The 17,294-nt window shown below is 44.4% G+C and overlaps 1 protein-coding gene across 3 annotated transcripts in view; it reads right to left on the bottom strand.

Annotated features, from left to right (window-relative positions):
• Positions 1-17,294, bottom strand: part of Pask (PAS domain containing serine/threonine kinase) — a 100,626-nt gene that overhangs the window by 32,150 nt on the left and 51,182 nt on the right. For all 3 annotated transcript variants that reach the window (XM_050183195.3, XM_050183197.3, XM_055073918.2), the window contains 3 exons: positions 16,908-17,235; positions 13,360-13,567; positions 6,254-6,526 (listed from right to left, as the gene is read on the bottom strand). In XM_050183195.3, the coding sequence (XP_050039152.2) occupies positions 6,254-6,526; positions 13,360-13,567; positions 16,908-17,235 (809 nt within the window). The remainder of the gene's footprint in view (positions 1-6,253; positions 6,527-13,359; positions 13,568-16,907; positions 17,236-17,294) is intronic.

The following is a 17,294-nucleotide window of genomic DNA, read 5'->3' as shown; positions in this document are numbered from 1 at the left end:
ACTGACATCATAAACGCGGGTCGAAAAACGGCGATTTTCATCAGAAAAGTCAGTTTTATGTTTTTGACTGTTTCAGCAAGATTTATCCCTCCTCTTTCACATATAAAGAAATCAGAGCCGTAAATGATTGGGAAATTATAAATAAACTCGGTGAAAGCACCCGAGGTGGCGAGAAAAGGTGCAAATCTGGCCCATTTTCCAGCGCGTGATGAGTCAAATCGCGGCGTCACAAGCTATTGGGCTTGTGCAAGGCAGTAGGCCTACGCTTTTTCTCTCCGAGGTCGGCTTTGCCGCGTCACAATCTCCCCGAGAAGTAATAATAAAAACAACATTTCACCGCCAAAACCGAGCGCTTTCGCTGGATTTCTAAATCACGTGGTGCGATTCCGGCCACGCCATTGGCTGCTAGCGCGCGACGCGGCCGCAGGTTGTCTGCTCTTTCTGCGACGCGCCGCTCTCTCGACGTGTTCCCAGGCTTTCAGGCATTTTTCTGCTCCTTGTTTCAATGGATCCCGTGAAGAAACGCGATTTTCGACCTCGAAAGTATCGGTCGAAGCACAAGTTCAAGGGGACTCGCCGCAAAGTCAAGCGGCGTGCAATGGAGACGTCCGCGGCAGCTAAGCCTAACCTAGGTGACGGCGACGCTTTCGACGGTTCAGAGCCGGCCGGCCGCTCAAGTTTCGTTGACAGCGCAGACGAATTCGTCAGCGCATCGGAGAAAAAGTAGGTAATCTTCGACAATCAAGATAGGTGCGGCGAGGAGACGGCAAACATCTTTATCTGCGAGATCGGCGTCGGGCACGTGAGCGCCGCGGCATGTCCGGCGTGCGGACGGCGCGACCTTTTTATCCGTGAGTTGGCCAAAAAACGGAAACGACTCGCGTCGTTTTTGGGGTTGTGTTGCAACAATGCAGCGTGTACCACGTCCGTTATCTCGTCAACGTATTCGTCGCGGCGTGCATCTCCGGTAGACGACGCTAACGGTGGAGCGCGCCCTTCGGCCAGCCCAAGAGAGTTTCGCCGTGAATATCAAGGCAGTGGTTGCGGCGCGCGCATTTAGAGCTGTACACAATCAACTCGTCCGATTTTGTGCAGTTCTTGGTTTACCAAAACCGACGCACCATAAATCGTTCACCGCCATAACAAAGAAAGTGCACCTCGCTGCTACAAAAGCAGTGGCTGAACTTAGAGTTGGCTTGGAAAGTAACAGCGCAGGAAGTGGATCAGCATGGTGCTCACGAAGACTCTATGAGAGAACAACATATGGCGCAGGTGAATTCTAAAGTTGTGCACTAGATCTAGATACCCTGGCCTGCATTATGTGCAATTTTTATATAGATTTCAGCGCTACAACACAAATAAAGAACTTTTATAACTTTCAATCGTGTTTTTCTCAGCTTCATATTTTTGGCCAAACATGGCTTTTGTGCACGACATTTGATGTACTTATTGTGGTCCAATCAAGACCAAATTTGGTGTGCATCATCTTTAAGATATGTAGAATGCACTGATCTAGATTTTAGTGCAACCAGTTTATCTTTAAGAATCGAAATGTTCAATACCCTTGGGTACCAGTCACTGAAAACGAAGCATCAGATATGAAATTCTCTCAAAATGTTGCCTGTCAAGGGAATTGCATTATCTTGGTTATTAGCAATCAGTGGAGTGTTAGGGACAAGAAAAGCCATTTTGCACTGCTATATCATGCCAACTGCTAGGTCCAGTAGCTGCACAAACATGCACTGTTTTTCACTTATACATGGCACTTAGGACATGAAAGCATCAAGCTATCCTAAAACTAAAAACAGATTTGGAATGAGGATATCAAGCTATATAAGTGGTACAATTTTCATTTGTCTAGCATTAATATTTAAAAAAAAAAGGTTTCTGAGGAGCGTCTCCCCTTAATTGGTTCACCTGGGGCTCTCTTGACGTTTTCGACCATCGTATGGTCACACCAACGCCACCTACGCCAGATTTTCTGCCTCATGAGCCGTATAATGTGTTCGCATTAATAACCAATTAGTACTAAACAGCAACAGCTGATTAAAGATACTAATCAGCTACTTACAGCTACTCATCAGCAAGAGCTGATTAGTAGAGTGTAGCGGACGACCAGGGCTGCTGGGGCCCTAGTCTAAGGATTCCAACAGCGCACTCAGGGGAAGTGCAGCAGCATTCTCACAGCTCAGTAAAGTTTTTCAATCAATCTGCTAAGCAAGAGCCTATACAAACATTAAAAAACGCATCAGTGAAAACACTTCTTGTGTTTGGAAGTTACGAACTCCGAGGACCCGAGCACCTTCACCAATGCAGAGCTGCACCCGCAGCGCTCCCGCCCTCTGGTGGCAAACCATGGCATGGGGTCGCCTGCAATATACAGCACCTACGGAGAGTTCAAAAACTGAACCTAGTCTAGTAATGTTGTCAACAGCAGCCGCTGTGTTTGTAACACTACACGTGCAACCATTTTACTGAGTCAAATCGAAACTACTGTTTGCCACAACCACTACGGACAAAATCATGGGCACTATCAACACGATCATGGATGGAGACTACACAGTTATGAAGGCACGTGGAGAATGCAGTGTGATGCCCATGAGAAAAAATTCACAAGTAACCAATATTAAGGTACAAATAGCATAAAGAATTGAGGCGTTTTTATCGTTCCTGCACAATTTTTGCTAAAGACTATGGCGATGTGGACTCTGCCACTTTGTTTCATTTAAATGCTAGCGCCACTTTTGCCTGTTTCCATAGCACATTTGCGGTGCTCCACATTCGCCGAGCTCTAAGAGTTGTCCGAATTAACCGGTGTGCGGCCAAATAGGTCTGAAATAAGGAGAGTTTGATTCCATTAATTAATGCATATGCCTGCTGGGAGCAAAAGACGAATCCAAATTATCCGATTTTCCGAACTTACGAGGCTTTACTATATTCACAAACTTTCTGTACTGTTAGCATTGAAGAAAGAACAAAATTTATTTTTCTCTTGGGAGTATTTTTTTTTGTTCACACACTTTGTTTGGTAGCTTTTTTGACCCCTCCATGTTTAAAAAATAGGTGAGCTACAGTATATTGTACATAGCATTATGTGTATTAGTGATATGTTTACGACAATGTGTTATTAAATTTAAATTTCAGCGACAAATGTATAAACCAGGAACATGTTATATTTCTAACCTTCTTCATCAAGACATACAATGGTACCTCGCAGAGTGAAGTTATTTGTTTCGTGGGCTGGTTTGTTCTGCAAGTAATTCATTATGCAGGACATGCTTTCCCATTGTTTTTTATGGGACTCTAGGAAACATGTTAATGCATTCCTGAACCTTTGTTAACCACATAGAAATGAAAAAAATATTAGAGCATGTCACAAAATTTGTCACGCGTTTACAAAGCAATGAGAACGTTTGAAATTCAGAGAGGTGGTTAATCATGCAGGAAAGGGAACAATTTACGTTAGTGTTTACACCTATCTGCATTTTATAAACACATCTCAGTTGAGTCAGAGTCGGTATCCCTCAGCTATATGAGGCGGAAGATGCTTCCTGTGAAGAACTTTATTCTGCCTCTATCATGGCCTTCTTTGGAGTATTCTCCCAAGGCCACTTGTACATTATATATTGCATACTGCTTTCAATCCTTCTCAAAATTGTATAAGAAGCGATTACATAACATATTCACCCCAGATATGATGTCCGATGCATGCAGGAACATATGGGTGATCATAGTCCACCTGGCTCATTGCCCACGTGTGATGATCAGCAATTTAAACAGTGTATTGTTGGTATTGTAACGAACACACGACCGGGCACGTTCATGCACGATTCACACTACAAGTGCCCTGATGGTCGCTCGGCAAGTATCTATATAGACTAGTTTGCTTCCATGGTGTGTCCATTTCTACCTTTTCTTGAATAAGAATGTGCACCAAGCACTTTGATGCATGTGAGGAGTATTGCAGTTTCACGTCCAGGTGACACAAGCCTTTAGTGTTACCGTTGCGATGAGTATATCAAAGACTATTTCGCAGCACAAGCGACTTGCAACGTTCTTGAGTAAGAAATAAGTCAACTTTTGTGCTTTCGATACAGCCTTGGAGAAGCAAATCAGTAACTCCCTACTTTTCATGATCTCGGGAACCTGTCCAAGATTTGTGGAGATCTCAGCTAAGCTCCACGTAGGCATCTTTTTATATTTTTAATTATCAATATATCTAACTATTTCGCGATACCCTTCTAGCTCGATATATCCAGTATAGACTGTATTAGTATTAGAAGCCTGCCTCAATGAAGCATTTTCTGCATTAAAAATATGTCGCATTTGTGGTACACAGTCTGCTGCTGTAACATGCTATGTGGAACCCCAGCGCGCATAGAATTTATGCGTGGAATGATTCATTTGGGGGTCACTGAACCATACGTGTTGTTGAGGCTACTGCAGTTCACTGCCAAGGCACATAAATGAAAGCCAAACAGCCTCTCAATAATAGTTACTAGCACAAAAAGAGAAATATTAGCCGAGAGAAAAGAGAAAAGCCTGCCAATTTCACCATAACTGTCTAGCACACAGCTGACACCTAAACATCAGTCAGCAGTGTGGGGAAGGAGGAGAAGGAACAGAAAGATGACAGTGAGAGGAAGGAAGAGAGTGCTTGGAGCTGATAGCTCTGCTGGCACAAGCTCCTATGCAAATGCTAATTGTGCTCACTAGAAACATGGAAAGCTACAAATCTCGCTGCGACCACTACCTTGTGGATGCAAACACTGCCCCAAAAGTCACAACTGATTATTTATTAGCCTGGCTGTAGCTGGTGCAGTCATCAATTACTTGCCACCAAACTAAACTGCTGCTGGTAGCCTACTTGTGGCAGGCCTCAAATATTAATGGTGGATTCAAATGGCCTGCACACCACTTTGGAGTTTGATTGCAGAAGGGTGCGCGCGCATGTGCGTGTGTGTGCTTCGATAAACTACAAGCCAGCATCAGCATAAAAACATGTGAGGGCCTGGATGAAAAAACTTATTGCAGGTTCTTGTGTTTGCATTTATGAAATATTTTCATGAACACAAATACGAATTGCACAAACTCAAGAATGCATTGATACATAATCCACACCACCTTCTTCAGTCAATGGTGCCTTGCATTGCACAGCACTAAACAGTACAGGTGTCTATGCAGCATGGCAATATGCTGTGTGCCACCATCTTTCATAAGCAACCCGTTCCAGCACAATAGTTCACTGCTAGTGCATATGTGCACTTTCGTTGACTATTATAACCAAAGCACCACCACGCACTGCACTTAGTGTGCACTTGTCAAAAAGGACGGTAAATGCTAAGCTGAAACTAATGCAGCTGACTACCATTATTTCGACCCCAATGGGACCGACAAAACTGACCACATTATCTGGCTGATCGCATTAAGCAAGAGGCAGAAAAAACGTCGAAACACACCACCGATTCATTGGCAGTATTTGCCATAGTCTAATATTCTTATGAATCAAATTCATTCCGGTTTTCTATGTGTCCAAAGCAGAAAATTAATGCTGAAATGACATTAAAGTCCCTAAACAAAGTAGAAATCTAAAGCACACTCAATTGTTTAGCAAGAAAAATGGAAAAAGGTCCAATATGTGTTGCACAAGGACAGCCCGTCTCCTAAAGTCAGCTTTGCTGCAGTCAGCAGAGCCACACTATGCCGCAAAGAATATGAATGGCACGAGTGAAATTTTCAGCTCAATTGTCCAGGGAAAAACAAAAAAAAAGCTGTGCATTAGAATTGGGTGATTATCATAATCAGACATTGTGAGCTATCATTATTACTTGAAAATCTTCCTAGGGTAGAACGAGAACACGTATTTCCGGCGGGATGCGATGTGTGTTCAACACACTCGCTCTCCTCTAAGCTCTGTCAAGAAAGATGCTGCCGCTAGAGGGGTTGCTATTGGGGTAACCATAGTGGTCAGGCACATGCATGTTAACTGGTTAAGTTTTAATTATCTGGGGAAGGCCAATTTTAGGATCGAAATAATGAAAGTTTGGTCCCATCGAAATGTATGGGTTCCAGCCAAGGCCTTTGATCAGCATCGAATTACCTAATTAACTGGAGTCCAATTATCGGAAGTCTACTGTATGAGGTGTTTCTCACAGAGGATGAGCTATAGAAGAGACAGATATTCAGCCAGTCAGTTTTGCGTAGTACTCCTAGAATAAGCGTTGCATCAGTGGTGAAGTGTAAACCAACATACCAATATGCGAGCCATCTCGATGCCTGCCAAGGCCTGTGTAGGATCCCTCGGCAATGCTGAGGAGTGAATCACAACTGCGGAATGTCTTCAGCTCTGCCTGGAGGTTACGTTCATTAACAGCCTCATCTGCATCGGCACCAGATGCTGTGGACGGATGAGAGCCATGGCGCCGAAGGGATGCTTCCTGGGTATTCTCCTCAGAACTGTGCATCGTGCTCGACGTCATCGTTGATGTAGAGTGGAAACTGTCCGATGTTGGCAGCTTTGCCTCGCCTGCATAGTTACCAGTGACGTGACATTCATGAACTTGTATGTTTGCAAAGGCATACACCTATCTGAATTGGTCATTAATTACTTGATGCAACTATCTCGGAGAAGCCTGGCTGTAGACACTGAATTTGTGAATTAAAATGGCACATGAGCTGCCAGGAAACCAAATAGCAGACAAGTGGTAATGCCATACATAAAATTATCCTGGCTTGCCTAGCAGCTAACACAAAAATGCATCTCACCCACACAAGAAAAGTTTCACTAGAGTGACGCTGAACCATGCTATGGGCTGTGCTATGCTGTGTTGGTGGAGAGGAAGGGCAATAGGTAGGGGTGTGCAAATAATATTTGAATATCACCAAACTGAATTGAATAGCAAATGTTTGAATAATTCAATTTGTGAATCGAATACCTATTATCAATTTCTCAAATATTCAGTACATTTTGTGTAGAGACTCATATATTGCCACATACACCGTGGAGCCCCTTGTGCTTGATGCTGCATAAGCAAGTGCCCCACTTCGTTCTTTCACACAGTTTCCTATATAGGTACCAACCAATCTGCTTGCAGGTCATCGCATGTCACCATTCACAGCTATCGCCGACAACCCACTGCAATAAGCATCTTCACCTATTCGTTTCACAGCGCGTGTGGCACAGTGTCATAGGTAGCATATGCATGCGTTTAATAGGTGAAAACACAAATATGCCTCTATTTCCTGCTACAGGCAGCAAAGCAAGTGTCACGTTTTGCCCTGGTGGCATCGTGGCATTGTATTCCGACATTCACCAGCTCAATCTTGTTTTGGTTTCCTATCCTTGTCAGAAAACGACAACACGCGTCTTGGGCGCGCACATCAAAGTTTCCCACAAATTCTCTGCCCAAAACAGCTGCTGACCCAAGCCGAATTCAAGGAGAGTGAACGCAAGCTCCCCGAAGCCGCAAAAATGACAATGTGCATCTTGGACACCTCGGACCTCACCAGATCAGTGCGTGTCGGCATCTAGTGCTGCAACGATTCATGTAATGCTTTGCCTTAGGTAGATGTCAACTACACTCGAGTATGCCGAATTTTTTAGGGACTTTGGACTGTACGTTTGCCCAGTTAATATGTGTTTCCTAGCCTTTCTCAGGGTGTCTACCAAGTTGACATTTCCAAATTCCCTGAGTTTTCTAGGTTTTCCCTGAGTGCCTTCGCAAAATTCCCTGAGTGATGCAGAACTATGTTTTATGTCAAGACGGGCTGAAACCATTATTGCCCGATGCTGTCACTCTCTAGTAAGCGTATGAAATTTTTTTTTTAAATAGAACGACTTAATCCAATTTGAATACTAAGGAGTAGTGTTTATGTTATTCAAAAAGAGAATAAAGGGAGGAGTTAGTAAAATGCACAGCAAATAATATGTCTTAAAAAAATGCAAATCAAGTCAGACATTCTCAAATACGAATAAAAAGGAGATACATATAGAAGCAAATATTTTCAAATATGAGCTATCTCTATCAAGTGATAGCAAGCTCAGCGGTATGATGCCCGAACTTTGTCACAATTGGGATTCTTTCTCAACAGCTCGTAAGTCAACCTCAACTGTTCTAACATACTCTCAGTCCACCCACGACACCTCAGTATTGTGTTTCACTGCTTTAAAGAGTTTATATTGGTTTGGATCAGGGACACCTGCCATCTCGGCATCAGCCAACACTTTGTTTTTTGAGCTCAAGCTCCTTCAAAATGGCGGCAGCCTGCTTCCTTTCCCCTTCATTCCACAATGCGTAGGTACTTTATGTTCTTGTCTTCCTTCCACCACTTGTTCGTCCCACGGATCGTTTGAAGCATCTTCTTGGTCAGTTTTACAGTTCATGTCCCACTTTTTGAATTCCCTAGGGGCCGTGAAAACATACGAAACATTGGCCAGTTGGAAAAAATAAATGGTTGTCATTTACTGCCCTTAAGGGCTCAAACCATCACAGGCACATTCGAAAATGCTCTGAAGGCCTGTCGGTACATGTATTAGGCATATCGGTGCTCGTACTGTAACAGGAAATACCGGGTGCATGCGTGTACAATTAAGGAATACATACTGTGTCCCGTGACAATAGCCCCTTTCCATGCTTGTTATGCTTCACTGCAATACTCTTGCGTATGCTTCACCAAGTAACATTTCTGTATGCAGGCGAAGCTGACTTTTGGGAACCGGCATTATGCAACGCACCGTGCTTTCCAAGCTTCTAAGCCAATCACGAGGACCACAACGGCGGAATCTGTGCCATTGCTGACAGAAGCAAATTCTTTCAATAAAAAACACGGCACCCAATGGCAAGAAGGTACATAGCAAACGCCGAAGCAGCTAGGCCTAGCGTTACCGCAGTGGTGGCTATGGCTGCCAGCGGATCTGCGTGTGAGAGCGCCGGTTCGAGGCAGCGAGGTAATAAAAACGGCAGTGGTGGTGGCTTTGATTAATGCCGTTTCGCACCTGCAGTCACGGCAAAACGTTCGGAAAATCGGACAGCAAAGAGTTCTTGCGTCTGAAATTTCAGACGTTCTGGTACACTGACTCTAAAGGGTACGTGGTGGTGCCGTGTAGCCGTCCAAATTATCGGAAATCCGCAAAGTCGGTCGCTGACAGCACACTGTCACCTCCTCCAGCTGATGACAGGGCATGAAAGACGATTCATTACGATTCCTGTCTGTTACTCACGCCAGCATTACCGCGACTTTCGACCCTTTCAATAAAATTAAGCTAGTTTTCCCTGATAGAGGCACAAATTCCCTGAGTTTTCCCTGAGTTTTTCCAGACTACTCGAAATCCCTGAGAATTCCCGGTTTTCCTGCTTGGTAGACACCCTGCTTTCTATAACTACAGCAATTATATGAGCACTCCAATCGAATCTTCTCCACCATTGTTACCATTGCCGTGGGGCTCCACACCTATGTTTACGTATATGTATGCCATGTGCTTATCCATGATGTATATGCAGGTTATATTGCTACACTATTCAATCCCTAAAGCTGCCCATACTATGTTTCACATTCTAGACTAAACTATTCCTTAGAATTCTGAGAACGACAGCCCGGAAACAGACATAATGAAACATAACATTCATAGCGCATGCCTTTTATTTCAAGTCTGTTCAGACTATTAAATATTAAAAGTACAAAACAATATCAGTACTCAAACTTGAAAGTGATGTAATTTTACTAGTGTGGCTCATTAAGGCACATACACACTAGCAGAAAAATGCCTGTGGCGCGCCGCCACCGGCAAAATTCAGCTGCAGCAAAGCAGCCACACCCACTGGCAGCGAGGCACTGCGGCAGTCACGTGACAACATGAAAATCTCGCTTCCTCTCTTTTACTCTGCATGTAGGTGCAAAACGTCGCATGCTTTCTCCTTCGTCTGCTGACAGATCGGTGCTGTGTTTACGTTCTTCATCCTTTGTTCTAAATGCAAGTTATGAATTATGAAGGTAACGTCGTTGCCACTGATCATAATCATCTTGGTGTGCTCCCTTCTGTTGTGACGTCACCGCATTCAAAAGACAAGGATAATGAGGTACAGTGCAGTCCGCTTATAACATATAAGTGGACTGCACTTATATATGTTATGCCACATATAACGATACATTGGTTATAACGATGAGCTGGCTCAAGAGTGCCAACTTATACATTAGGCTATAAGAAAAAAAAACACATATATAACGATACGTTATTCACCGCACATCAGACATAATGAGCAAAATTTTGCCTTCTGAACGGTGTTTTCTGTGCAGAATAATCGTGAAATTTGCATTCATAAGTTCCCCTTGAACGATGGTGAGACGGGGCGATACATTTGCCTACATGAGTTGGTATCTGCCGCCATTAACCGCGTCCCGCTCACGCGCCATAAGATGGCGCCAGCCGCCTCGCCCACCTAATTCCACATCGAGCTACGAGTGAGAAGACATACATACTTCGGCAGCATTTTTTTACGGCAGTCCAGATATAGTGATGATCGGTTATAACGATCGGATTTTTCGTTCTTTTTGATATCGTTATAACTGGACTGCACTGTACTGGATGTCACCTCCGCGTCCTTGTATTCAGGGTCTGTCTTGTACAGAATCGGATATGGTGCACTGTTTCCAAAAACCTTTCCATGCCTCAGTTTAGACTCATCACTGTAAAACACAATCACCAACCCTGACAATAAAAGCAAGTGCCAACAAGAGCAAACAGACGAGCAGACGATAGTACGAAACGAGCAGTCCGGCTGATACCATATACAAATATGAATTTAGCAGTCAGGCGAGTCTGCCTGAAACCAGTTTAAGCTGCGCACATCACTGAAGGGGTCACTCTCTATCAGTCTCCAGCATTCACTGCTCGCTTGCTGCCACAGAAAGCCGAAAAAAATTGGTCCAGGACCGATCCCTTCCGTGGCACGAAAAAGCTGCCGTAAGCCAGCTTTCGCGGCACTTGTTTTTCTGCTAGTGTGTAGGCGCCATGGAAGCACAGTGGCACCTGTGAAATGTCATTACTGCCCTACACGGCATGCTAAAGCTTTCAAGGGATAAAAAAATTTTGCCGCACCCGCGTATTTTGAGCCCGTGTTATAGTTGGACCCGCAGCATATGGTTACAGCCCCATCCGAGAAATTCAAGCACAATGCTAAACCTTGCTCACAGTCAGTGCTTCGCCCGAAACTGCCAATTTTCCCCCAAAACTTATGAATGCGGTCCTACTGTATTTTCATTTTGAAACGTCGTGTGCAAGGTCACCAGAACGCTGCGACACCGGAACTGGCAAAGCCTGGTCCATCTAGCAGTGATTGATGAGAATTCCATGTATGCTTTGCCTGCACTTTCATTTATCTGTGGTGACAGCATGACAATGGCCGAGATAGAGCTCACGATTTTGTAGCGACACCTTCCACTCGGTTTTATGCTACTCTTATCATCCACTATTCATAGCCAGCTGATCCCATTGATAATGATTGCGGAGTGTCGCTCTGACCACTGAAGAAACACAAGAAGCTGAAAAGAAATAGCATAGAAGGCACTGCTAGAAAATCACAGCCATGGAATGTCTAGACAAAGGGCAAGCTTATGTGTGCACAGCAACATGCATTGACAAACTGTCTGTATTCATGAACAATCACTTTCAAAAGATAGTTTAATTTTCGGGATATTTTGCTTGACTAGTACTGAATGCATCGAGGGGCAGCACCGTTGCCACACAGTGGTAAGATAGCGTTCTTGGCACTGTGCCAAAAATGATGTTGCTCCCAAATGCTGATGTGTCTAGTGCTCTAGTCATGTGAAATTAAAGGTGGAGATACCTTCAACATCAGAAAGTGACGATCTGAGAATGCAGTGTGCCTTTCTTGGCCTTTTGTAAAATAAACTCACTTATTTTTGGGCAGATCCGGTATTTCGGACTCCCGATTATTCGGACATTTTGGCAGTCCCCATTGAGTCTGAATTATCAGTCAGCAAATGTACAAGAACTGGGCTGTAATTAGTGCTGGCATACTAATTTAGAGTTCCTTTTAATAAGAGTAGACCATACTGTACATCTGATTTCTATGTGCCTAAGTTACTGATAGCTTGCTACATTCTTGTTATGCAATGCTAGGACACTCCCGAGCATGTGCAGCACCATGTTGTCTTGCCCAAAATTTGTAAGCATTAAATTTTGTTAAGAATTTTCTGGTATTCGATAATCAATTCAATATTTGGCTTTGTTTTCTTTATTCAATATTCAATTCAACATGTACTAGTCAACAACTGATTTTCCAGATGCCCGATTTTTCGGACATGCCCGATAATTTGGACGCCTTCGCAGCACCGCCACGTACCCCATATAGTCAATATGTAAGAACATCTAAAATTTCGGAAGCAAAAAAGTCCGATTTTCCGAACTTCTTGCCATGACTGAAGAACTGAAACGGCAGTAGCTGTATCTACCACCTGTGCTATTTTGATTACCTCGCCTCCTCTAAACGGCGCTCTCGCACACAGATCCGCTGGAGACGCCACTGTAGCAATGCTAGGCCTAGCAGCTACTTCGACTTTTGCTACGAAGCTTCTTTCTGTTCCGTGCCATGTTTTCCATTGAAACGATTCGCTGCTGTTAGCAATGGCGTCGACTCCACCCCTGTAATCCTCGCCAATTTCTTGGAAGGTCGGGAAGCACGACACATTGCATAATGCCGGCTTCGTAAAGTCTGCTTCGCCGCAGTATAGCAGTGTCACGCGGTGAAGCATAAGCGAAGTATTGTTGCGGTGAAGCATATCAAGAGTGGGAAGGGGCAATCGTCATGGGACACAGTGTCTGTTCTTTAAGTATACACGCATGCACCCGCCGTCTCCTGCCACAGAACGAGCACTGATACGCCTAGTAAGTGTACTGGCAAGCCTTCAGAGCTATTTTGCACGTGCATGTGGCGATTTTAGCCCTTGGGGGCAGTAAAAGGCCTGGATTCGTTTTTTCGGACTGCCCGATTTTTCGAACATTTTCGCACACCCCTAGTAATATGTCTTGGGTAACTTATAAACAGGGAGAAGTTACAGCAGCAATACAAGCTGCATACAGCGCATCTATGTGTTTGAGGCCTTCAGTACACAATATGCTTACATTAATTAAATTTTCCAGCTCAATAATTTGACCAATTACGTTGGTCCTGTCAAGGTGGAATTAACAAAAGTCAACTGTAGTTAATCACCTTTTGTCTCCAATTATTATTCAAGCTTCCTATTCTAGGTTAAACAAACAAGGTCCAAGACATCTTGATTGGTATGTGACAACTGTAGTGCTGACAGTGGGAAGTCCAATCTCTTGCGCTTCAAACTTACCCAGAGGTAGCAGGTAATTCTCTGCCTCCTCCTCCTCTTCCGCGAGATCCCTCAGGGAGCGTGTTGCAGTCAATGAGCATTCTTCCGCAGCGGCACCACAGCGTTGCTGCTGCTGCTGTTGCTGGTTTTTAGCTGCTGAACCCATAGCAGAGACATCGCCCTCGCCACGAAGTAGCGGGCTGCCAAGGACATCAGCACTCAGCGAGCTCTGGGCAAATATACACAGTACAAGTTCACTTGCAATGGTTCCACTCAAAACAATGCATTGCCTAATACAATCAGCCCCTTTAGCATTACCAGCTTACAATACTGTTCACAATAACACACTACTTAAAATATTATGAGCCATTTATACAGTCGAATTTTATTAATTCGACCCTGGAACCAACGACACTGGTTGCATTATGTGGTAGGTCTAATTGAACAAGATGCAAACAAGCACTGCAGATTCGTTTGGCATTATTCGACTCAATTGCAACACCTCCGAACCGAATGCACAACTTCTCCTTATGGATTAAGATTAGAAAAATAATGCAAAAATGACATGGCAACCACAACCGATTTTTCCGGAGTGCTGGCGTTGTAAAGAACAACAAATTTATTTTAGTGTCGAAATTTGTTCTTCCATCCTGCTCTATGATGCAGACATTTTTCGACCCTGTCCATGTCCAAAAATATCAAGTCGGCAATGGTATTTACTTTCCGCACACAAATTGGACAGCCAAAGAGTGACAATGTGCATGCATTCGATGCGGACCACATGCTACTGATAAGCGGTCAGGGCAAAGGACTTTTCCGTCGCCTAGACAACCCCTATGCGCCTGCTGAGCCAGCCCACTGAAACCACATTTCTCTTTTTTTTTGCGATGGCATGTGGATGTGGCATGTGGACGTGGACACACATCCAAGTGAATTCCCGCCGTCACCGTGGGGCACCATGCATATACTTAGGTATACGTATGCTATACCCTGTGTGCTTATCCCTGACGTATATGCTGGTTATATTGCTACACTATTCGTTCACTAAAGTTGCTCATACCAGGTTTTACATTCTTGACTAAATTATTCCTCAAAATTTTGAGAATGGCAGCCCATATACAAATGACATGAAGCATAACATTGGCAGTGCAAGCTTTTTATCTTCAATCTGCACAGACTACTAAATATTAAAAGTACAAAACAATATCAGTGCTCAAACCTGAAAGTGATGTGATTTTACTGATGCAACTTGTTACTGGCAGCGTAGTAGTACCTGTGCAATGTCATTACAGGCCCTACATGGCATATTAATGCTTCTAAGGGATCAAAAAATGTTGGTGCACCCGTGAATGTCTCATCCGCATTAGTCGGACCCACATAGTTAGAACACCATACGAGAAATTCAAGTACAATGCTAAACCTTGCTATAGCAGTCAATGCTTCGCCCTTTGAGCAAAACTGCCAAATTGTTTTCTCTTCTGTTCCTCCTTCGTTTGCTCACTCCGCATATCTATCACCTCTGTTTGGGAGAGTGCGAGGGTTATGGCCGCTTCCTCGGTTTGGAGGGGATTGTCGTGCTCTCCCAAACACAGGTTGAAGTCATAGTGACCGACTCCCAACAGGCGTGCCGCAACTTTTCTAGCGGCAGAATTCATACTACTAAGCTCAAGATCATCAATCAAAAGCCGCCAACGAGATCAGTCATGATCATCTGGGTGCCAGCTCATCATGCCATTCCTGGCAACGAGGTCGCCAACCACATGGCTTGAGGTTTGACCCACCGAGCCGACGCCAAGGAATCTGAACCCGAGCGCACGCACCCTCCAGTCTCGTACCAAGACATCACACAACACTACAAGCTAACCCGCAGAACATATGCACCCCCACACGTCACTACCTAGTGAGCAGGAGCAATTCCTCCGAGCTCTACAGGTTAATACATTCCCCCACCCAACCAGAAATCACCTCATAGCCCCTACCCAATTCTCTCCGCAATGCCACTTCTGTGGAGAGCCCGGGTCCCTCAGGCACATAGTAGGGGGTTGCAGAGAGGCACCATTAAACCCTCCGAACCCTTACCACACCAACGAGCTTTGGGAGAGAGCCTTGGCCAGCTCTGACCTCGAGGATCAGCAACGGCCGATTGCGAGGGCCCAGGATGTGGCCCGAGCTCAAGGCATTCTGGAATGAGGACGCCTCTCTAAAGCTGCATAAAAATATTTATTCTCTCTCTTTCCATCACCTCTTTCACATTGCCCTCGTTGCTCTCCCCTTCACCACTTCGTTGAGAAGAGCACTCGCTGCCTCTCTTGTCTGCAGGAGTTTCCAGCAAGTGCATTATAATCGGCATTTCATCTCGCACGGCTGCACTATGAGCTGTATGCGTATACATTGAGTTCTATGGCAAGGTCAACGGGGGTCAAGAAAGACCATACTATACCTAATCCTGCACTACAAGTGGTCACATTATAAGTGGTCTGAGCTGTATATTTGGACCTAGGGCAGCTAGAGCTATGATATTTTTTTTTCCAGAATGAAGCTAAATGTGTGGAGATGGTAGCAGTGCTGTGAGCAGAGTTCAGCTCCAAAAATCTTAATTTGATTTAGTTTTACTGCTTCTGATTCCCTATGTAAACATTGAACTTCACTGCACTGTAATATGAGTAAAAGTTGTCAGACTTTAAATCTGCCTGCTGTGATGTCTTCCTTGTGGATTCAGTATTAATCCACATGTTTATAACAACTTTCACACAAATACATATATTATTATTAACTGAGCAAGCAATAAAGGGCAATTATTATTAATCTCGAAAACTGCTTGACATATTTAAGATATTTACACGTGTACTTGTCTTCATCGTGCGACACGTTTCACCGCCTAACAAATGTTAACGTACAGCGCAGGACGCGCTTGCATGTGTTGGAAGTTTCTGGAATGTTATCGATGGTTCCGTCCACAGTCTATGACCGAACCTTGTGTAATCTGATTGCATGTGTGCGCGACGCGAATAATGTAGAACTTTGTGGAAGGCACGCGGGTCCCAGCGATTAGTCTGGAACATTCGACGATTGATGTATAAAAGCCGACGCACTTGACCTGTGGATCAGATTTCAACGATCAACGATCGTGTTCGCCGCTACTGTTGTTCTTTGAGTGTAGCCTGTTTTCGAGGGCACAAGTTCGCCCAATAAAACGCTCATTTCGTTAATCACAGTTTGGCTGCCTTCTTAACCGTCGCTACCACGTGACAATATAATTGGATATTTAAAATCAGCAGAAGAAACCGTACGAGCCTGTGTAGTTTAATCAAATCTGATAAAGAAATAACAAATTTATATTGACAACCTATGTCCCCCTTTAATTTGACCCATCATATAATTCGACCAATTTCGTTGGTCCCATCAGGGTTGAAATAACGGAAGTCAACTGTATAACTATCTAGGCCACACAAGTTGCTACAAGCGTGCAAAGAATGCATGCCAAGCTGACGACCTTTCAAGTAAACTTTTCAAGACAACTTTCCAAATTGTCAGTCTTTATGCTGACAATTTTACCAATGGTTGCTCACCTTCAGCCTAGAGCCAGGAACCCTTCGGGGGCTGTCCACAGAGGATGACGCAACATTATTGCCATTGACATCACCAGATGCTCTCGAAGCTTGGCCTTCCCCGGAGGGGCCTAGAACTGGAGCAAGAGGCTCAGCTGCCGATGTTGACCTCTGGAAGACACCCAGTGATCGGCTAGAACTAGAGCCAATAACAGAGCCAGTCATGCTCAGATCTTGCAAGCGCAAAGGTAGGTCGTCGCCAGTGACAGAGCTGCTCCGGCTGCCACCGTGGCCTCGCCTTTGACCACCTCCCCTCGGAGAAAAGGGTTTCCCAAGCGGGTTGAGTGGTCTGACAAGGAAAACAAAAATAATGCATTGTGTTTAATAGTATTCAAAACTGACACTCGC

Source organism: Dermacentor andersoni, chromosome 4, assembly GCF_023375885.2.
Source record: "Dermacentor andersoni chromosome 4, qqDerAnde1_hic_scaffold, whole genome shotgun sequence".
NCBI lineage: Eukaryota > Metazoa > Arthropoda > Arachnida > Ixodida > Ixodidae > Dermacentor > Dermacentor andersoni.
The sequence above is the reverse complement of the archived record's forward strand: the minus strand, read 5'-3'. Positions and strand labels throughout refer to the sequence as shown.